Source organism: Eleutherodactylus coqui, chromosome 4 (assembly GCF_035609145.1).
Source record: "Eleutherodactylus coqui strain aEleCoq1 chromosome 4, aEleCoq1.hap1, whole genome shotgun sequence".
Classification (NCBI taxonomy): domain Eukaryota; kingdom Metazoa; phylum Chordata; class Amphibia; order Anura; family Eleutherodactylidae; genus Eleutherodactylus; species Eleutherodactylus coqui.
In genome coordinates this window covers 73,998,609-74,020,715 of record NC_089840.1, presented here as the reverse complement: position 1 = coordinate 74,020,715, position 22,107 = coordinate 73,998,609, and the positions used below count along the sequence as shown (strand labels likewise).

The 22,107-nt window shown below is 44.1% G+C and overlaps 1 protein-coding gene across 2 annotated transcripts; it reads right to left on the bottom strand.

Annotated features, from left to right (window-relative positions):
* Positions 1-2,120: 2,120 nt before the first annotated feature.
* On the bottom strand, positions 2,121-12,175 carry PRKRIP1 (PRKR interacting protein 1). 2 transcript variants are annotated; one of them, XM_066599653.1, is made up of 7 exons: positions 12,004-12,175; positions 10,089-10,167; positions 9,145-9,245; positions 8,828-8,913; positions 6,172-6,218; positions 2,472-2,581; positions 2,121-2,381 (listed from the first exon to the last, which is right to left on the bottom strand). In XM_066599653.1, exons 1-6 carry the CDS (start codon positions 12,127-12,129, stop codon positions 2,505-2,507), a joined length of 516 nt encoding a protein of 171 aa, XP_066455750.1. In that variant the 5' UTR covers positions 12,130-12,175; the 3' UTR covers positions 2,121-2,381; positions 2,472-2,504. The 2 variants fall into 2 exon arrangements, with proteins under 2 accessions (XP_066455750.1, XP_066455749.1); XM_066599652.1 differs by having other exon boundaries at positions 2,121-2,581.
* Positions 12,176-22,107: the final 9,932 nt, after the last annotated feature.

The window sequence follows — 22,107 nt, the reverse complement described above, 5'->3', positions numbered from 1 at the left end:
TTACCACAGAAGCACATGGATCGGGGTGTGGGCTTTAGAAACTAAATTTAATGTTTCTTTTGTAAAATTGCTTCATCTTAGTTACATTAGGACAGTAAGGCTCACACAGAGAAGAGAGCCCGCAGTGGAAACAGCGATACAATTGACGTGCCGCGGATTTGAATTCCGTGCGGCTTGGCCGCAGCGCGTGGACGAGATTTTTGCAAATCTTGTCCACTTAGCTGCTTAGACTTGGGCTTAACCCTTTGCAATCCAATCTTGGATTCAGGGTTTCCTAGGGGGCTTTCTCTTTCTGCCATTATACAATGGCACCATCTGCTGACTAGAGTCAGTACTGCGGTATGGGACATGCTAGAGAGGCCCCCGACAACAGAGTGGCCAGTAATATACAGTAAGAATACCCTGACAGACATCTTCCGACATCGGAGCTGTACAGCCTTCAATCAGAATGTCTGAAGACGTCAAACAGTGGATTGGAAAGGGTTAAGAGTGCAGGTGGAATTTCTGCGGTGTGAACACAGCCTAATTAAAAAAAATAAAAATAAAAAAACTTGTAAAAGCAAAAGGTGGCCATAGTGTGCATTTCTGTACCGACTGCGCTCTCATGGACAATGCTAGTTCTGAATGGCGCTGGGTTGTACTATTATTCATTTTCTACCTCAAATTAAAATGCATATTTTCCAAGGTATTTTTCTACTACTTTTTACCCTTTATAAGGGAAGCTGTCGCTAGCTCTGTGCTGCAGAAGCACAGGGGGCGATCTGGGAATGTGCCTGCATTACAGGGAGATCTGTTTTATTCTCAAAATCTGCCCTGTGGGTAATGGGAGGTTTGGTTGGGTGGCGTGTGTGCTTCGTTTATCTGCCGTATAGACTATCTCAAAGTTAAATCCTAGATGGCGACATTCAAAATGGCAATCATTTTGGTCACATGGCCTTACAAGTCCTCTACCCACAGATTATATGCAGAATGTGATAACGGTTTGGCAGGATCCTTCTAGATGGGAGTTTCAATACTTTTGAGACACCCCATAATACAAAGGTTTGTGGTAGCTGCAGGTTTTGCACCAAAATAGGACTTGGTGACCTTGGAGAAAAAAAAAAAAAAGGCGGCACCAGCTTCTCTGAATTAGGATGCATCATTAGTATAACCCACTGCACCTGCTTTGATTACCCATTGCTGTCCACAAGAGCAACACTGGCCAGTCACATGGGCATGTAGTGTCTTACACACTGTGCATGGCATGCATTGGCAGTCGAGAAGAGGTTTGGAAATCTATTTCTCCAAGCCCTGAAGGTCACTATAAAGGGTTGTCCCCTTACTGGACAACATGCCTGGAATAGTGCTTTCTGTCGTAAAGTAAATTAAGGAGTACTAGCTCCTCCTTTGTCGCCGGGATCCAAGGCTGAAGCTCCAACGTTGTCCTGGTGTCTGTTCCTACGGCTGACATCACTAATTGTTCTCCTGGCATCAGTACTCACCTCCTGGGCATCATGCCAGAAAAGAAATGGTAATGTCAGCTGTTACAACAGCCATCATGACGGGGGGCTGTAGTGTTGGTTACTAGTGGCGAAGGAAGGGCAAGTACTACCTAGGTTACTTTACGACAATAACTGCTATTTAAGGGGTGTCAAAATTTTTTTTTTTTTTTAAATATAGTTTTAAGCCCGTGTCCAGAACTATATAAAGAACAATATACTCACCTAGCGCCAGACGTCCTGTAAACCTGTCCCAATATAGAAGCCCCCTGCCAGCTTTATGAGAGGTCACTGCTGAAGCCCCTGTAAGGTCTTCTATTGGCTGCATCAATGATATGTGACCGCTGCAGACCAAGTAAACAGAAGACCAGAGTGGCAGGGAAGTGAGAACTATGGAGTTTTGTTTTTTTAAATATATATTTTATGTGCCCCTCTCCTACTACCAAAGTATCCATTAATTGGAAAACCCCTTTAATGAATGCAGCAAAACCAGGAAAGGGAGAAGGACCGTTCTGCACTACCTGATGGGATCCAAACCAAAACTGTTACGTTAAAGTTTTCAGTTAGTTGTATAATTGTAATAGTCAAATGAAGAAAGTCTTACTGTATCGCCGGGTTTAGGAAATATCTGGTTCCTGTAAGTTCTGGGCAACATTTTATTTAAAAAAATGACATTGTCCACAACAAGAGAGTCCTGTACAAAGGATTTCCCCTAGATTCCAGCCAACAAGCTCTTGCTGCAGTCAGATGTTAGAAGTGATGTGCAGCGATCGCTGGAGAACATGCGGTACAAGTGAGCCGTGGGCAAGAGTTGCTTCAAAGTTCCTTCCTTCTGCATGTCATGAACCACCATCTGATGTGATCCTGCGTTATGTACCAGCACACATTTAAGGCATAATCCACCTAAGTCAGAAAATAAAGGTCATCCTTTGTAGAAAAGCTGTAATAATTTAAGAACAGTCACCACATATGTTGGAGATATCTAAACCCTACAGGTTGGTGAGAAGTCTATAAACAGTCATCATATCAATCAGAATCTTCCTCTTCTGAATCGCCAGCACTAGCCTCCGCTTCCTGCCCAGGTTCAGCACTTGTGGAGCCAGCTAAAAAGGAAAACAAAACTATTAGAAGTAAGAAAACGAATGGGTCCGGCGTTAACACTTTTATACTGCATTGTAATAAGTCTCCACAATCCTCTGTGTGTCGCTGAATCTTACTACCGTGTTTCTCCCAATATAAGACCCTTTCTTATATTTTCCCCCAAAAAAGAGGTGCTAGGTCTTATTATGCTTACCTAGCAAGCTCGATCCAGGTCGCTCCGGCTGCTCCGATGCGTTGAGCCACAGCATTAATTGGCCAATTCATAAATCCTGCCTCCACAACGTGATGGCTATGTTTGGTTCTTCGACCACTGCTCAGCCAATTAATGCAGCGCTTGAAGAACCAATCACACCTATCGCATTGGTTCATAGAGTGCTGTTCAGCCAATCAGAGCTATTGCTTCCTGGAGGCGGGACTTATAAATACGGTAACCAGGAAGTGCTCTTCTGTGGGCGGCCGAGGACTGCAAGAAGCGCGTTGGAGCTTCATAGAACAGCGAGAAGGACCTAGACCAAGCTTGCTAGGTAATGTACTTTTTTATGTAATGCTGCGAGGGCTTATATTTCAAGTCTCACAGAAAAATCAGGGTAGGGCTTATTTTGGGGGAAACAGGGTACCTAGGCATCCAGAGCAGTTCAATGCTCTTATCTATATTGAGCCATGCTGCCCGGCTGAAGTGCCTCCACACCTGCACGGGCAGCCAAGGGGTTCAAGGCAAACTGGTCAAAAATAACAGGCTAAGAACCTTGTTACAATAAATTACAAAAATGACCACTCGTTACTCAAGGGGATTACCAGCCTATTCTAGGCAACTCGTGTGACTGACACTGTGATCCCTTCACTGACTGGCAATGGTAACCAGCTCCATACTGCTCTCATCCATACAGCGGAGTCCTGTATGTACCAGTACAGCTCCGGCACCTGAATGGGGCAGTATTCCAGTATCAAACTCAGCTGCACCAACATGTACAGCATTATACTGGCTACTGCGCTCCACCAAGAGCCATGGCCCCTTTGTTTTGATGAGTGATGGTACCAGACTGTACCCCAAAGATCAGTAATAAGCTAGTAACCCCTTTATGGACACGGCCTATTTTGGCCATAAGGACGCAACATGTTTTCTGGGATTTCCATCTCCACTTTTCAAAAGCCATTGATTTCTTTTTCCCCACCATCATGTCTGTATGAAGTCTTGCTTATATTGGTACCAGTTTTTTGGTTACATATAATGTAATGTAAAACCTTTTTATAATTTTTTTTTTTTTTTGAGAGGGCAGGGAGCGAAAACAATTTTTACAGCATTAATAATGCAGCTTAAATTACATAATACATTTTTTCTGCAGGCTGGTAAGATTATGACGATACCAGAAGTACTACTTTTTTTAGGTTTTGCTACTTTTGCATAATAAAAACCCTTTTTTAAAATGGAAATAATTTTTTTTAATTGTGTATTCAAAGTCTCAGCTTTTTTTATTTTTCATTTTTCCATGGATCAAGCAGTGAGGGCTTGTTTTTTTTGTGACAAGCTATAGTTTTTATTTGTACCATTTTACAGTACATACGGCTTTTTTTGATCACTTTTGTTGCCTTTTTTTTTTGGGGGGGGGGGGGGGGGGGGGAATTATAATAAGTGCTTATTTTGTGTATATACACACATACATATATATGTATATATAAACACACACAGTTTTTGTGATGCCAGATAAATAATGTGCAATTTATTGTACAGGTTGTTGCAGCTATTATGATACCAGATGTGTTCCTGGCGGGTTTTCACCGCGTATTACACGTGCAATGGACGGCCACGTGATACATGGTGAATGGACTCAATGGACTTATTAACCCATTCACATGAGCATGTAGATACACACGAGAAAACAGTGCAGCATGCTCTAATTCTTGGCGTACAACGCAGCGTGAGGCTTATACTTTAGTATGGGCAGCATATGCAATGCTATCCACACACAATACATTGCATATGGGTGATTCATAGGCCACCCCACTATGAAAAAGACAAGAGTCACTGTGCATGAGATACGTGGTAATCCGCAGTACACTCGCTACTCATACATGGTTTTTGCCAACACCAGTAAAACACTGCGGCGATATCTACAGCATTTTACCGATACGCCCATAGACATGAGGCGAAAAAGGTCGTGGTTTTTTTTACCTAACCTTTTTACTCTTATTTAAAATTTATTTTTTAGTGTTCCTGGGGACTTGAACAAGAAAAGCTCTACTTCTGTACTGCAATGCAGTATTGTTCACAATAGCGATCGCAAGCAATGGGCCCTCTGCGATTACACAGATTGCGGCAAAAGGTTAAAAGCGGGGATTGATGTTCTCTTTGATCCCCACTGTTTCAGCGGGAACCTGGCCATCAATCATAACCAGCTCCTGCTGTGGAATGGCACAGGCTCACCTCTGAGCCCACGCCAACCACATGATGTACATTTATGTCCTGTTGCGTCAAGTACCTTCCGGCCAGGACGTAAGCATACAGCCTGTGGCATTAAGGGGTTAATAAGCTATTAATGAACAATCCCACAAAACCCTATTAAAGAGGATCTGTCAGCTTAAAAGGGGGGTTTTCATCAGGCTACTACTGATTACCTGTCCTGAGGATAGCTCATCAATAGTTGATCGGGGAAAGGTCCAGTGTTTGTGCTCCCCACTGATCAGTTGATCCTCCGGCCCGCTGTCAGTGTAGAGAGCTGGGAATGTAGTAGAAAGCATGATTCCCACCGATTTTGACAAGAGTGAAGCCTTCTATTACACTTCCAGCTCCTAGCCCATTGCAGATGTCTGGCTCGGCTGCACTGACAGCAGGATGGAGGTTCAATCTGATCGGCGGAGAACCTGAGCAGCGGAGCCCTACAAGCCAATCAACTGTTCCCAGAAAACCCCTTTAATATGCAAAACTGCTGTATACTTTCAGGGCTCCTAAAGGCCAAAAGGTTATGTAAACTGACTTCATTTTAAAGCAAATGACTTTCAGCATTTGCTCATTTTACATGGAGCAAGAAATCGTTCAAAGGACCCCAAATCACAGCATATGCAGATTCTCGGTTACCCATAGCACCTGGCACAGAAAAATAGGCTTTTGTAGAGGCCTGCAAGAAGATGCTGGGGATCTTGGTAATCTCTGCAGCAATAATTATGTAAAGCTTAACGAAAATACAAACAAGGTGCCTGGCTTTTAGGTGCACTACTTGCCCCCAGAGTTTCACTTTAACCCTTTCCAATCAATTTTTAAATTGAGAGTTTCCTAGGGAACTTGCTGTTTCTGCCACTATACAGCAGCACCATCTGCTGGCTAAAGCCAGTAACTACATGATGGGACTCATCAGAACAGCGGAGTGACCGACAGAATCGTGCAAGTAAACCCTGTCGGACGTCTTTAGTGATTTAAGTTGGAAGATGCCAGTCAGTGGATTGGAAAGGGTTAAAGTTACCGATTGTGAACGCTGTATCACTTCCATTTTCACTCAGAATGTCAAATTTTCCTAGTGTGATTGTCCTCTAACAGAAACCAAGTAATCTTGTAGTTATGATACTCATTATTTTTATTTATTTATTTTTTTTTACATACCCTTTCCACTTGCTTTTTTCATCTTTTTCCTATCTTTCTTTTTCAGCCTGTAGAGAGGAAAACAACATTAAAATGTTGGCAGCAGACTCCAAGGACGAAATTCAGAACATTTAGAGAAACACTCTTACACCTCGTTCACACTGCGCAAATTTCACACAGATTCCGTGTGCAGATTTGAAATCTGCGGCACTGGAGGCCGGGAGAGCAGCATGTCAGTTATTGATATGAAAACCACATGGTGTCTGTCGGGTAATACATGCAGGTGAGCCCCATTCAATAGGACTTCAGCTAGCGTGGCTATGGAGCTACACGCCAAGATCCACAGGTCAGGCTCAGACTCTTGCCACAAATTCTAGTACAGATACATGGCAGATTTCGCTGTCAGAAAAATCTACCGTGTGAACGTACGCTTACAGGCCACCTAGAAAAGGTTCTAGCAAGCCATACTAAGCATCCCCTGCTCCCAGATCATTAGTAGTCATGAGCCTTGAGTTAAAGACGTGCATAATCAGACAGGCTGTTTACTAGGCAGAAGCTATGGGTCTCACACAGGACTTAGCTAATCAGCTCAAGGTTAAATTGTCACTGTACGGTCAGATGGCAAAAAGCAGCCCAGCATCAGTCAAGACATGCCATGCCATTCTTCTGCATTATCAACCCCTCTATATGGATAGGCATGCTACACTGCTATATTGCATTGCAGTCTATTATATAAGAGATCAAAACGATCACATGGTTAAGTCCCTTAGGGGTCGTTCAGACGAGCGCTGTTTTCGCACACGATAGCCGTGAGAAAAGATTGTGGCTATAGTGCTGTAAAGATCACATGAACAGGCTACTTCAAACCACTTAAAGTAGCCTGTTCACACAATCTGAGGTGCATGCTTTCAAGGCTCCCATAGGAGCCTATGGAAAGCACATGTCCTATCTTTGGACGCACCTCGGAGCGGACATGCGAGTTTGCGCTCGCGTGTCCTATTTTTTTTTTTCTAGGTGCGCCGATTCAGTGCGCCTAACATTCTCTCATGTGAATGCTTCTATAGGCACCTATTGGCACGTTCTGTGCCCTGCAATTATATCTCCTGATTTCATCTTATTTTGTTCCATAATACAAAATTTTTTAAGGATTCTTTTTCCTTCTCCCTCTTAAGGGCTCGTTCAAACGAGCGATGTGCTCGTCTGAACGAGCCCTTAAGAGGGAGAAAAAAGAAAAAAAAAAAAAACCTTAAAAAAATAAATTTAGTAATATGGAAAAAAGATTAAATCAGGAGATATAATTGGTATCATTACAAGTGTATAGAACCATGGCATAAAACGAAAACGTTAAGCTTCCCGCACAGGTCTGTGTGTGTGTTTTTAATGAATCCCCATCCCAAGCAGAGAATAAGAGTTCAATAAGCCCAGAATAGTACCAATGAAAACTACTGTCCATCTCATAGTGCAAAAAAATAATCCCTCATAAAGCTTTGTCAATAGAAGAGATGTTATGGCTCCCAGAATTATTCTGCCTATTTGAGATGTAAGACTAGGCAGTGAAATTTAACAATGGTTTCACCACACGCACCATCTGTACCTCTGCAGAATTGCTTGCATGGAGATCGGGTGAATCGCCTGCAAGGAGCCTACTAGCTGCAGCATCTGGTACTACATAATAACTCTGAATTAATAGCAAAATGAACAGCTTCAAAAATCAAATCATTAGGAAGTCAGAAGAAATAAACATGAAGAATTACATAGGATTAGAGATAAGCGAGTATACTCGCTAAGGCACATTACTCGAGCAAGTAGTGCCTTAGCCGAGTATCTCCCCGCTCGTCTCTAAAGATTCGGGGGAGAGCGGGGAGGAACGGAGGGGAGATCTCTCTCTCCCGCTCTCCCCCCCGCAACTCACCTGTCACCGGCGCCGGCCCCCGAATCTTTAGAGACGATCGGGGAGATACTCGCTAAGGCACTACTCGCTCAAGTAATGTGCCTTAGCGAGTATACTTGCTCATCTCTACATAGGATGACACCACATTCTAGAGACTTGCCTAAAACACATTTACTTGAATTAAAACATCTATAACAAAATCAAATTCTTTCAAAGGAACCTGTCAGTGCTTGTAACCTAACAAACAGGCTACAGGGGCCAGTCTACTGATGAACAGTTCTCTCCAGAAAGAAGTTAGTTATTGTTCCATTTCCAAACAAACGCTTTTAGACCTTTTCCGCTCTGCATGCTAATGTCAGTCGTCCAGTCTGGGAGCGGGCCCTAACCGTCACTTCTGGCCAGAGCTTATTGCATAAACCCACCCAAATTGTCAGCAGAAGTACAGGTCACCCATGGATTGCTTTGAACTTTCACAAGTTTGCGGACCAATGTAAACGCAGAGTATGCATCCCTATTGTGGGTTGATTAATCATCCCCATCTGCACACACGCCAGCCAGGAACTTAATGGTGTGAAAGTTTAAGGAGCGCCGTGGATGATGTACACTACTGCAGCTGAGGTGGGCAGGTTAAGTAAAAAGCTCTGAGCAGAAGAGACGGTCTGAGCCCCCCACAAGACCAGACTACGGACATTTTTGACAAAAGAACTGTTTGTCCGTAGTCTGCTCCTGTAGGCTTAAAACCACTGACAGTTTCCCCTAAAATTTTGCATAACAGTTTAGACTTACCGTTTTAATCTTCGCTTTGCTGTTCTTTCCTCAGCTTGGATTTGGTTCTCCCTCAGTTTCCTTTGGAATTCTTCATCTAATCTTTGCTAACAAGAAAAGGACACAATTGGAGATCAGAGAATTCCTTGTACAGTTCATCTGTGTTCTACGATATAATCCAACATTTTGTTCTGCAGTTCTCTCACACGGTCCTAGCGGATTACATCAAATACTAGTGCCTGAGGTGTGATTTACTACTGTCTAGATAGAACCACAAATGAGCAAAGTGGTTTTTGATCTAAATTACAACCACCAGATCACAATAGGAGTCCGCTTACCTTATCAGACAAGCAATCCATAAATTCTTGTCTCTGGTACTCTCTACGACGAAGGTGTCGATAAACATGGAACTCGCCACTGCCAGCACCAGCACTGGATCCTGACAGATAAAATGAAAGAGCAGATATGCCATGTTGCTGTCATAGGCTTATACACGACACCCCATGATGGGGTATATGGCTTTTTTTTTTAGATTTTTGCTCCACAGTCATATTCTCAGATTGCACAATTACAAGCATTTTGACATGCGGTCAGACACGGACAACAGCATTCTGTGTAGAAAACATGGTTGTCGCAAACTGAAAGCAGACACACTGGGCCTACAAATACTGACTTATGATGCTGGGAATTTAGGATGATCCCCAGTAGTGACACTATCTGTGGTGTTGGTGCTGCCTGGTTCACTTTTTATGCAGAACAGAATTTTGTCACACAGCAACATTCTATTATTTCACATATATCAAAAGGCAAGATGCAGTGTTGCTGTGACAGGAGACACTATATAGCCCTGATTCAATGCCACATCTATACCACACTGCATGTCAGAAGTCAGGCAAAACAACAAAAACAATGTCCCACTTTTTTTTGCAGCTGCAAAACATTTGTCAAAAGTTATCAAAACTAATAAGATGGAAGAGGAGCAGTTGCCTATAAAAATCATTCAGGATTCGGCTCTCGTTCTCTAGAGCAGGGGTCCCCAACTGCAGTCCTCAGGGACCACCAACGGGTCATGTTTTCAGGATATCCTATAGTAAGAACACCTGTGGCAATGTATGAGGCACTGATGATAATTACATCACCTGTGCAACACTGAGGAAATCCTGAAAACATGACCTGTTGGCGGTCCCTGAGAACTGGAGTTGGGGGACACTGATCTAGAGGGCCTCTAAAAATTGTTAGAATTTGGTTGGATGCTATACGCATATATAAAAGGGATAGTTACCCATAACATCTCTGACAAACTCTGGGGCAGATCTTGGCGTCCATTCTTTTGGTTTTTCAGGTATGGGAGCGGGCTTATCCTGTAATAAATAGGGTTTATTCCAATTAGTTAGAGCAAAGAAAATCATATCATCTGGATGAATCACTAGTCCAGAAAAAAAACTATTTGGTTGTTCTGATCGATAGTGAGGATCCAAATATAATGAGCGCAGTGGGATTTAAAAGGGAACTGGTCATCAGCTACAAGCACCATAGACGGAGTTCTAGTGCTTATAGTTAAGTGATGTGGAGTCCGGGGAGCTTCTCTTCATACTTACCTGGTCCTCCATTCCTGCAGTGTCCCCCAGCACAGTCAGCATGAGAACAGCAAGCTTGACTCCTTTCAGAAGGCTGTGTGCACGCTGCCATAGAGATGAATGGGAATACGCACACACAGCCATCTGAAAAGAGCCGAGCTGGCTGAACATGCACTGACTGTCAGGGGACACTGCAGGAATGGGGGGCTGGGCGAGTATGAAGAGGCTGCAAAAAATAAGTTCTCTCACAGCCAAATCAATGAAAAAAATAAGTTATGGGGCAAAATAGGGCGACGGAAAACTTTTTTTTTTAGCAAAAATTAAGTTTCTTAAGTTCTTTACTTTTCAAGAGTAAGGAAACAAAAAAAAATCCTGCTCACCCACATAATACAGGTCACATGATTTTTACTGCAACGTCAACGCTTTAAAATCTAAACACCCCAAAAGAGGTGCAATTGCATTTTTCCCCATTGCACCCCATTTAGAAGCTTTTAAAAAAATTCTTCCAGTAGCGTTAAAAATAAATAAATACAACCCACCTCATAATAAAACAAGCCCTCATCAACAGGGATGGGGGGGGGGAAAGAGCAAAAAGATTTTAAAAAAATTGTGGTCTTGAAGGGGTTTTGTCATTAGGAAAAAAAACCCCAAAACAATACTTACCCTTTCCTCCCCTGTCAGTCTTCTTACCGCATTTTCGACTCGCCAATCTTCTCCTGTCTCCTGCAGTCCCCCAGGTCACCTCACCTCCAGCCGGCTGGATCCTCTTCTTCCTGTTATGTAGTGTCCATTCTCGGCAGTCTCCTTTTGGCAGGTCAGTGTACTTTACGTCACTGGTGAATGCCGGGCTATCGCTCACCGCGAGTGATCACATACCATTGTCGCGAGACAACGTGCATGTGCCATCTCGGCAATAGCCCGGCACTCCCTGCTAGGCAGAGAATGCTACGTTACTAGTGACATAGCATACACTGACCTGCCGGAAGGAGACTGCAGAGAATGGACACCAAATAAAGAACCGGCCGGCTGGAGGTGAGGTGACCCGGGGGACTGTAGGGGCCAGGAGAAGATGGGGGAGGAGGAGTAGAGAAGGATTATTTTACGGACAGAACCCCTTTAGGCATTGTTGTGCGTTTAATAATCCTGCCAAGATCAGATTTGCTGCCCTTCTTCTCATCCACAGGCCTTTCTCACACGAGCGTATGGTCATTGCACATTACGCATGCATTTTTCGCACACCCAACACATGATGCCAATACTTCATTGATTTCTATTGCGCCGCTCACACTTGCGTTTTTTTTTCACACGCGTATTACTCCTGCAAAAAAAAAGAAACCATGGCGTGCGCAATCTTGGCACGTAATACGCACACATACACGATGAAGATGGGCGGCGCGCAGAAAGTACACCTGTCACAACGTACTTGCGGCGTGCCACTATTTACAACCATCTGACATAACGCACATCCATATATATAGAATATCCATGCAGACATAAGACATGGTATATTAACGCAAAAGAAACCGGCATACAAGTCCTTGCTCTGAAGTGAGAGGAGGACTATCTGCCGGTCATCTACTTCTCTCTGTACGGAGGCCGGGTAGGGACATAGCCGCTCACCGGATTCCTCAGCAGCCGCTCCAGCTTCAGCCTTTGCTCATCGGTGGCATTTTTCGGGATAATCAGCGGCTGGGGCTCTTTTTTCGACCGGGCAGGTTTCACGGCTCCTGTCTCTGCTGCCATCATAGCACTTTACTTGTTTACATCGGCGCGAACTAATGACGTCATCAAGGCCGCGCCCCGAGACTCTGCTCCGCCTAACTTTATTAGAAACAGAACGCGAGCAAAAGCACAAACGGACTCCTAGTGACTGTGTGTGTAAAAGGTGGCCAGCTGGGTCACCGCCCAGTTCTGCTATGGCTACAGCCGGCATGATGGGTTGTGCTTCTACGTTGTGGCCTTTTCTGGTGTTCTGTCAGAAATTGCATTAGGCTAGGCCTATGGGGCAACCATGGCGACAATGATTGCCGTATCGCCAGCTACATCGCAGCTTAATGGGAGTGAATTTGGGCGCGTTGTGATTCTCATGTTGCTGTAAGCCGACAATCACAAAAAGAAGCCCAAACTTGCTAGAATTGGTTGCGGCAACTTGCGATTCGCAACACATCAGTATTCACTTACGTTATTTCGTGGTGTAGTATGGCCATACTGCGATCGGTGCCGTTCACGGACAAAGTCGCTGCGCAGTCTTAGGCTCATTAACACGGGCATATGCCATTTCGGGCCGTGAAATACGCACCATTTTCACGGACCAAAAGTGCAGGTATTTACTGCGGATTTAATCCTTCTTGCTTTTTTTTCTTTGCGTGCGTATTCAGTGCGCAAAAGAAACGCAAAAAGCCTCCTTAGATTTCTCCTGCCTAAATACGCAATGAATACACAAGTGCCATACGTATTCATGGCCTAATTAAGCAGAACCATTGACTTTAATGATACATTTCAGTCCATAACCCAGACCAAAATAAGACGTTGCGCTTTTTTCACTATGGAAAACGCAGGTCTGAATACCCTGGGGCAATCAATGGGGTTCTTGTTGTCCGTATTACGCATGTCATATAGAGCGCAAATACGCCGGTGTAAATGAGCTCCTAAAGCGCTGTAGATGGATGTACACATGCAATAGCTGCTGCTATCGTTGGCCAAGCCCAGGGAATTCGGTGGGTTCAGTTCATATCGCTGTCTGCCCCATTCACAGGCAATGTCAACTATTCCATCAGATTTGATGGGAGGAATAGCGCTGTATGACAATGCAGATGTGAACAGAACCCTAAGGGCTAATGCCCACAGACGGATTTATGCCGCGTTCCCGGTGGCATAAATCCGCAGCAGAATAACGCAGCTATTAGGTTTTAATGAACCTAAGTCCTCACATGCAGGATTCTGCTGCGGATTTACGACGTGGAAAAAAAAAATTGTGGCATGTTCTATTTTACCGTTTTTTTCCTGGCAAGAAGACTCCATTAATATAGTATTAATGGAGACCATAGAAAAACGCATGTTTTTCCGCGATCGCCAGCAGGGTTTTTTTTTTGTTTATGCACACAGGATTCCCGTGGCGTAAAACCGCGGGCGTATCCTGCTCCGTCCGTGGGCATGAGCCCTAAGGCCTCATGTCCACGGGGAAAATCAGATCCGCTGTGGATTTGTAATGCGGATTTGGGCTGCGGATGCAGTGCGGATGAGCTTAAAATTGTATTTTATTGCATGCAGGTGACATGCGGATGCATTTTTTTTCATGCGCGTATGTACGCGGATGCAATTTTTACGCTGGAGGTGTTTTGCCCACTTTACCCTATCTCCTAGTACTTTCTCCACCTCCCAGCCTTGAAATCCGCAGCGGATCTCCAGCACCCATTTAATTCAGATTTAATATTCACAGCGGATCTCCCGCACCCATAGAGATCAATGGGGGCCATCCGGAGCATGATCCGCACTTAAATGGAGCATGGCTTGGTTTTTTTCATGCACCGTAAATTTTAAAATCACTTTTAAATACTATCCGCGGGTATTTATCTACCCATGGGTGTCCAATGCATCCCTATGGGGCACGGATCCGCGTGCGGGAAAAACGCTGCAGATTTTAAATAACAATTATCTAGTGGACATGAGCCCTAAGGGGTTGTCTAGTTGTAATCAGTACAGGAAAAATCAACAATGAAGAAATGAAAGCAATTTAAGACTTCATATTCTTCGGATCGAAAATTGACCAAAATGGAGAATCAGGACCCAAAATAAAATGACGAATTGCACTAGGTTATGGCGCAATGTTAATTAGGGATAAGATCAGGAAAAACAAAGACATGAGCATTGCAACAAAACGCAGAGTCAAGGCAATCATCTTCCCAATTGTAACGGCTTCAAACGGACAATTAAAGAAAACAGACCAGAGGAATATTGATGCCTCTTCTCTCCACCCCTCCGGCTGATTGCAATGGGAGGGGGTGGGCCAACAATATAAGGGCTTATTCACACGGGCGTATATCGGCTGGGGTTTCACGCCCCGGCCAATATACGCTGCCCCTCTGACGCATTGGATTAGAATGCATCAGTGCACAGGGGTGAATCTCCGCAGCGTAAAAGCACCCGGCCGGGCGCATGCATGGCTGCTGCGGCAGCTACATTGACTCCTATGGGAGCCAATGACAGCTGCAGGAGAAGGGAGGTGGGAGGGAGTTTAGCAGCGTGACTGCTAAATATCGCCCCCTTCTCTTCTCCGCCCCTTGCTGCCTTTTGTAATGGGAGTGGAGCTAAGCCCCGCCCCTTCCATTGCAAACAGTGGCAAGGGGCGGGAGCTCAGCATGCTAACTCCAGCCCTGTTTCCTCCTCTTGCAGAGAGATCAAAAGGGAGAGGGAAGACAACTAAGCTGTCTCCCTCCGCCCGACGGCATATACACCACCCTGTGCATCACACGGTAGCATATAGCGGCCGGCCGATATACGCTCGTGTCAATAAGCCCTAAGGTTGTATATGCCAGCGTTATGACCGTTGTAAGGAACCGTTGGTGTAGGATTCATTCAATAGAAGGCTTTCTACATAAATGTGTTAGCTCTGATCTTAGTTATTTTGATGTCACACAGTTAGTACGGCGCATTTACAATGTTCATACTTGGCTTGTTCACATTTTCTTAATTTTTTTCAACACCTTATATGGTCAATTTGATATTAAACTGTAATCCGATCCTTTAACCCCTTGAGTGGCGGGTTTCCTACCACCCTGTCGTGCCCACCAGGGCAGGTTTTTTAAAATGGTCTAATCATTGAATTTCAACTAATTTTGCAGTTGCGTCTCAAGAGCCATAACTTTTTCATTTTTCCATTGACATGGCCATATGAGGGCTTGTTTTTTGCGGGACAAGTTGTGATTTTTTAAACGGGGGGGAGGAAAAAAAGAAATGGGGAAAAAAAGAAAAAAAGGGGCCATGTCATTAAGGGGTTAAATAATGCATTAACTTCCTTCTCTGGGTCATTACGACGCATGGATACCACATGTGTGATTGTATTTTTGATTTTTTTTACAAAGTAAAGGGAGACAAGTGTTTTTATTATTTTTTTTATAATTTTTAAACTTTTTTTTTTTGTCCCTTTAGGGGACTTCCACAGGGACCCATCAGGACCCCTGATCACATTCCGGGGGTCCGATGGTGACAGCCCTTTACATGCTGCAGTCACATAGACTGCAGCATGTAAGGGGTTAACACAGCAGAGATCAGAGGTTTTCTCTGATCTCTGCTGTAAGAGCTAGTACCTAGCTGTCCTCTGACAGCCAAGCACCAAGCTCTCCCTGCCACAGAGACCATCGGCTTGCTTCTGACAAGCCGATGGTCTCTATGGCAACCTGTAAACAAAGCAGGAGATTGCAGACATATCGGCAATATCTTTTGCTGGTTTTTCAAAGCCCTTGCTTTGTTCTCTGTGGGTCTGTGCAGGCAGAGCACACTGTCACAGCTTGTGGCATTGTGCTCTGCAGCTCCCATAGTGATACATAGCCCGGAAATCTTCCGGGCTATGTTGCTATGAGCAGTGGAGCTCGTCCCGGAAATTTTCCGGGCGTGCCACTCAAGGGGTTAATAAGAGTAAAGGTTCGGCTCCATGCAAGACTTGCAAGAGCCTTTAAAAATTTCCATTGTGTAAGAACATTGCTATAAACCTACGGCCCAGAATGTAACATTGCCTTCTGTTATACAATCAATGTGAAGTTGGTAGATGGTCTTAAATAGTTGATGAACATGTGCAGCAGGGGCCTCTTATTGAAGTGACTGAAATGCAGCGTATAGTCAAAAAGCCGGATCCAACGCTATATCTTATCACCAGTATCCTATATTGAAATAACAATAGTGTACTTGAATAGGAAGGCATGGATGAGCTACACAATGCTATGGGGCACGGGCTCCTCTGAGCCCCGGAACATGGATTTTAATTTTGTGTTGTGGCCCGTGTAAGAGATAGAGAGGAAAACACAATTACAAAGTTGAAGAGTAGCATGCGAGCTGAAATCCTATTGCTGCTTCTCTCTAAGTCCCGTGGAACCGCTGCTATGCTTGACGCACGGCCTATGCGAAAGTGTACTTGAAGGAGGCCAAATGCAGATTCAGGTACCATTCCGCGTTGGGCCTCCTTCGAGTACGCTTTCCCATAGGCTATACTACCAGAACTTACATTTCCTTACTTCAGTCATAGCAGCGTTCCCACAGCACTTAGGCTGGGTTCACACAGGGCGGATTTGCTGCGGTTTCGCCGCATAAGAACTGCTTCTGCGGCAAAACTGCTTCAAAGGTTAATTTTGGCTTGCGGATTTTCTTGCGAAAAAATCCCCAAGCGTTTTTTTCCGCTTTTTTACTTTTTGCAGCGTATTTTGGTGCGGATTTTGCTGCGTCTATAGAGGTCTATGGACAAAAAAGCGCTGCGGAAAAGACAGAAGAATGGACATGCTGCGTCTTGAAAAACCGCGCCGCAGTTGCATTTCCGCACTGCGGCTGTGCAGAAAAAAATCTGTCCTGTAAGAACAGCTTTTTGCCCAAACACATTTGTGCTGCACTGCACTGCAAATGCAGCGGTTTTGCCGCATTGCGCATATGCAACGTCAAACCGCGGCAGAACCGCAGCAAATCCACCCTGAACCCAGCCTTAGAGAGACAAAAATTGAAATCCATGTCCCGGGGTTCCCAAGAGCCCCTACACCATACCATCGTGTAGCGCATCCATGCCTTCCTATTAAAGTACGCTATTGTTACTTCAGTATATAGGACACCAGTACTGAGATAAATGAATGGATCCGTCTTTTTGCCTGCGCCCTGTACAGCAGTAAACAGAGTTTGTGAATGCAAGTTTAGGCGCTCCGCATTTTCATCTGAACTCATTGTAGTAGTTGCAGTGTTATATAAACTCAATAAAGTCAGAAGACTTAAGCATCTTTTATTAACGACTCTTAAAGGAACGTACACTAAAGGAAAGGAAACATAGAAATATTCATTACATTACCAAAAACCTCTATTCCTTACATGTGTGTATTTTGGCAGTTTTTAAATTAAGTAACAATTATACAACAACACAAATGTTTACACTTGGTCTACATGTTTACAGGGCTTTCTAAAAATAAGACATTTACAAGAATCGTTGACCGTTTTTATTGTGAAAACAGAATGTATGTCAAACGAAAGGTGCCTTTCTTCTCTTGAATATGAAAAAAATCACGCCAATTCAGAGAACTAAACCCAAAGTAAAAGGAGAAGTCCACTGTTGTGAACCATCCATTGTAATACCTGCTCAACCAAACCTCCACGAATCCGGTGCTATCTTGTACCACACACAATTTAACTCTGCTTCCAGTCTGCAAAATAATCAATTTCTGGGTTCCGCAGGCTATGGTCTTCTTAACCCTTTGCAATCCAATTTTGGATTCAGGTTTTCCTAGGGGGCTTTCTCTTTCTGCCATTATACAATGGCGCCACCTGCTGGCTAGAACCAGTACTACTGCGGTACAGGACATGTTGGAGAAGCCCCGAACAACAGAGCGGCCAGTAATATACAGTAAGAATACCCTGCCGGACGTCTTCCGACATCGCAGCTGTACAGCCTTCAATCAGAATGTCTGAAGACGTCAGGCGGTGAATTGGAAAGGGTTAAAGGTGACCACATATGGATGGAGATCACTACAAGCCCCAGCTTTCAGAAAAGGAAAATTTGTAATATATTGAAAACTGTATTTTCTCATAGAAAAGGGCCATAACTCACCGCAGGATTCAGAGGACAGGAAGATGTCGCTAACAGCCTATGTCAGCTGGACTTCATTATAATTGTGGCTGGCTTTAAGTTGTGAACAAGCCCACAGTTCAGTTCTTCTAAACCAGGGGTCCCCAACTCCAGTCCTCAGGGACCACCAACAGGTCATGTTTTCAGGATATCCTATAGTAAGAACACCTGTGGCAATGTCTGAGGAACCGACAGTAATTACATCACCTGTGCAATACTGAGGAAATCCTGAAAACATGACCTGTTGGCGGTCCCTGAGGACTGGAGTTGAGGAACACCGGTCTAAAGCAGTGTTTCAGTCCTCCAGTAACCCCAAAAGGCCTTTCACACAGGCAGAATTAGCCTGCAAGATGCACTGTAAGCCATGGTAAATTTCACACCAAAATATGAAGGATATCTGTGGATTTTGATGCAGAATTGAAAATAAATTCTGCATCAAAATTTACAGTCAGACCTGTGGATTTCGTTGCGGCATTCTGTCTCTCTGCATCTTGCGGTGCATCCTGCTGCAATTATTCCACCCATGTGAGAGCACCCCGACAGGTCATGTTTTCAGGATTACCTTAGCATTATACAAATGATGTACCTATTGTCAGTACCTCAGAAAGTGTAGGATATCCTCAAATCCTGACCTGTTGGGGATGCTTGAGGATTGGAGTTGAGAAACACTGTTCTAAATGGGGAAATTTGGATACAGGTCTGCTGCAGTACCCTGCAAAGCAAGCAGGCAATAAGCACCGCTGTGCAGGCAAAATAGTGAAGGGGGTGCAGTTTCTTCATTCTCAGGTTTGGCGAGAGTCCCAAAGGTTGGACCTACATCAATCATAAAAGGATGACATGAGCTAGCGAATTGCTATCACTTTATGAAATGAGAACAAAAACCTTTTTAGGACAAAACAGAGGTCCCGTGACTCCCATTTGTCACTTATCTACTGTAGTACTTCCCATTTGGTTAAATGGAGAGTCTATGGGAGTTACAGAAAGAGACGTGGATGTGAGGGTGGGCCAGTACCCATCAGTCAATTATGGCATATTCCGAGGAAATGCCATATTGTTTAAGATGGGAATATACCGTTATTGACCCCCAACTACATAATCATCAGCATTAGTTTAAGATGGATGTTTTTAGAATTACAATTATTGTACTTATTTGAAGAGCATCTTCACTCATACTACCAATGAAGTTCAAATTGGACCATTGGACGAACATTTGCATTTAAAGAGTTTTCCCGCTATGGACAAATAGTTTTTTGACTCTGAAATGATGAAATGCTCATGTGGTGAGCCACTGCCAAGGCCCTTGGTGCTCAGCAGTAACTTGTGGAAAAACCTCAGTTAGGCCTCGTTCACACGAGCGTATTTTTGCGCAGAATAGGAGCGTGAAAGGATAGCAGATAACTGCATGAAAAATAGCGCGAACGGGTGATTTCCAGCTATCAAGTGCCGAGCTTAATTGGCGGTTAAATTGCCCGTTCACACGCTCCCGCATGTTGCAGAAAAATGCGCTGCTGTTTGGAATTCCCTTGGGCCGGTAGAAATCCTCCTAATGACTTCTAATGCCTAAACTACAGACACCGGTCTTCTTTTCTGAGCGTGGTTCATAGCCAAACTCCCTCTTCCTCCCTTTCTATCTTGCTCCCATAAGAGTCTATGGAAACTTCAGCGCAGCACGCAACTAAGATAGGTCAGGTCCTATCTAGAGATGAGTGAGTATACTCGCTAAAGGCAATTGCTCAAGCGAGCATTGCCTTTAGCGAGTATCTCTCCCGCTCGAGACTGCAGGTTCGGGTGCCGGCGCGGGGGAGCGGTGAGTAGCGGCTGTCAGCAGGAGGGAGCGGGGGGGGGAGAGAGAGATCTCCCCTCCGTTCCGCCCCACTCTCCCCCGCAGCTCCGTGCCCGCTGCCGGCACCCGAACCTGCAGTCTCGAGCGGGGAGATACTCGCTAAAGGCAATGCTTGCTCGAGCAATTGCCTTTAGCGAGTATACTCGCTCATCTATAGTCCTATCTTTTCTCGCAGCACGGACCTTAGATGCGAGCATTGTAGCCGCGCATGTCCTATTTTTGGAAGGTGCAAACTTTTTTTTGCGCGTCCAAAATTCCCTCATCTGAACCCCTTCATAGGAAACCATTGGTTCTATTAGACCCAATCTTTTCATATGCCTCTTCTGCGCTAAAATCACGCTCGTGTGAATGAGGCCTTACGGTGGCCATACTTCTCCAGCTGTTTGGCTAACAGCTATTCCTTCTGAATTCTCCCAATACACATCCACACTTGGCTTAGTGAAATATTATATACTACAGCCAAACTGGGAACGTTAATGTGGTCAAGGACTCAACGTTAATTCATGAATCACTATTTGTGAGTAATAGTTAAATGTTACCATATCAACTGAACCATATTTATACATAACCAGGGAACCCTTGTAAGAACCAGTGGCCGCAGGAGCCAACATACCGTTAAAAAATGTTTGGCTTCTTTCTTATAACCTCTTTAATGCAGATCATATTACTAAAACATTACCTGTTTCAGCAGTATGTCTACTAAATCCATTTCCCATAGGCGCACATAAAGCTACGTTCCTGACTAGTCTTCACTGCTCGGTTTTGTTGACTTCCAAACAGGGACAACGTTGAATCCTGTGAACTAAAAAACTGGAAATTGTCCTTTCATGCTCCTATCTGATTTGGAACATTTGTATAATGACTGTCAATATGACATAAGATGGTCAATAATAAATGCATTAAATAGACAAAAAGTATTAGATAAGCAACATAAATAGTAAATACCTACCACGCTCGCTAACAACAGGGCAAGGACTAAAGAACCTTAAAATGATATCTGCCCAATAACCCCTAACCCGTATAGACCTGCAATTAACGCTGCTGGTGCTTGTTTGGCTAAGGCTGGAGATACAAGGAGATTTGTGCCATTTGGTGAACAGCTACATAGCACTATGTGACTGGTAACATGATGAAACTAGCATGACGTATGACTGGTCCGATTTTCATAGCAGAAGGGTGTGATTTTCCCCTATAAAAGAAAGCAAACAATCTTCATCATCTTCTAGGGGGGGGGGGGGGGGGGGGACAATGGCCAAGGAAGTCAAAGCAAGTTGTGCCTGAATTGAATGCAAGTTGTGATCACACACGATGCTGTCACCAAAGTAACAATTGGGTATGTCTATATTTTACTAGACCATGCAGGAATGAATTGTGCTGAACTGCGCACCTTTGTGCTTCTGCTACAGGAAGAGAGGAACGCTGGACAGATCTAGAGGTTTCGGGTCATTTTGTACAAAACAATGGGCAAATCCCATAGTGGGAACAAGGGTCTCCAAAATAAGTGAGGCAACTGCGGATGGTCTTTGACTTTAATATTATATTCCCAAACTTGTAGGTTAAGACAACCATATTTTAGCCATTATCATAATGACTGGAAATATATCGGAGCACAATTTTTAAACATGGCCTGAATGGTTGGCTTTTCTCTATGTAGAAGATATTGGTTTGGCTCATTTCCTTAGGCCTAAGGCACACAAGTGTATTTTCAGTCATTTGCTGTCCGAGTCGACAGCTAACTAGGCTCTGACAGTACTCAGACCCATAGTAGTTAGTGTACCAACTCACATTATCAGTTTTTCATATGGACCCACAGATCACATGAAAAAAAAAACACTGTATGCACTTTTCTCATCCAATCAGTGGATGAGACCCCCTTGTCAAGTCAATGGGAATGCAAAAAATAGGCAGCACCATACTGTCTGTCTGCTGCCAGTGTTTCATGAGTCCATTGTTAAAGAATGAAGAAAAAAATAATTGGGCCCATTTTTTGGGGGCCATTAAAAATGGATGACATACTGAAGTCAATAAGAGGACACACAGACTGCATACGGATGGCATAAAGAACTGCTTA

Excerpts from the sequence above, each read along its gene's own strand:
- PRKRIP1 (XM_066599652.1), bottom strand. The coding sequence starts at position 12,129 with ATGATGGCAGCAGAGACAGGAGCCGTGAAACCTGCCCGGTCGAAAAAA. Across the intron at positions 8,914-9,144 it reads TGGATTGCTTGTCTGATAAG|CAAAGATTAGATGAAGAATT; the intron begins GTAAGCGGACTC and ends TTTTCTTGTTAG. Across the intron at positions 6,219-8,827 it reads GCAAAGCGAAGATTAAAACG|GCTGAAAAAGAAAGATAGGA; the intron begins GTAAGTCTAAAC and ends TCCTCTCTACAG.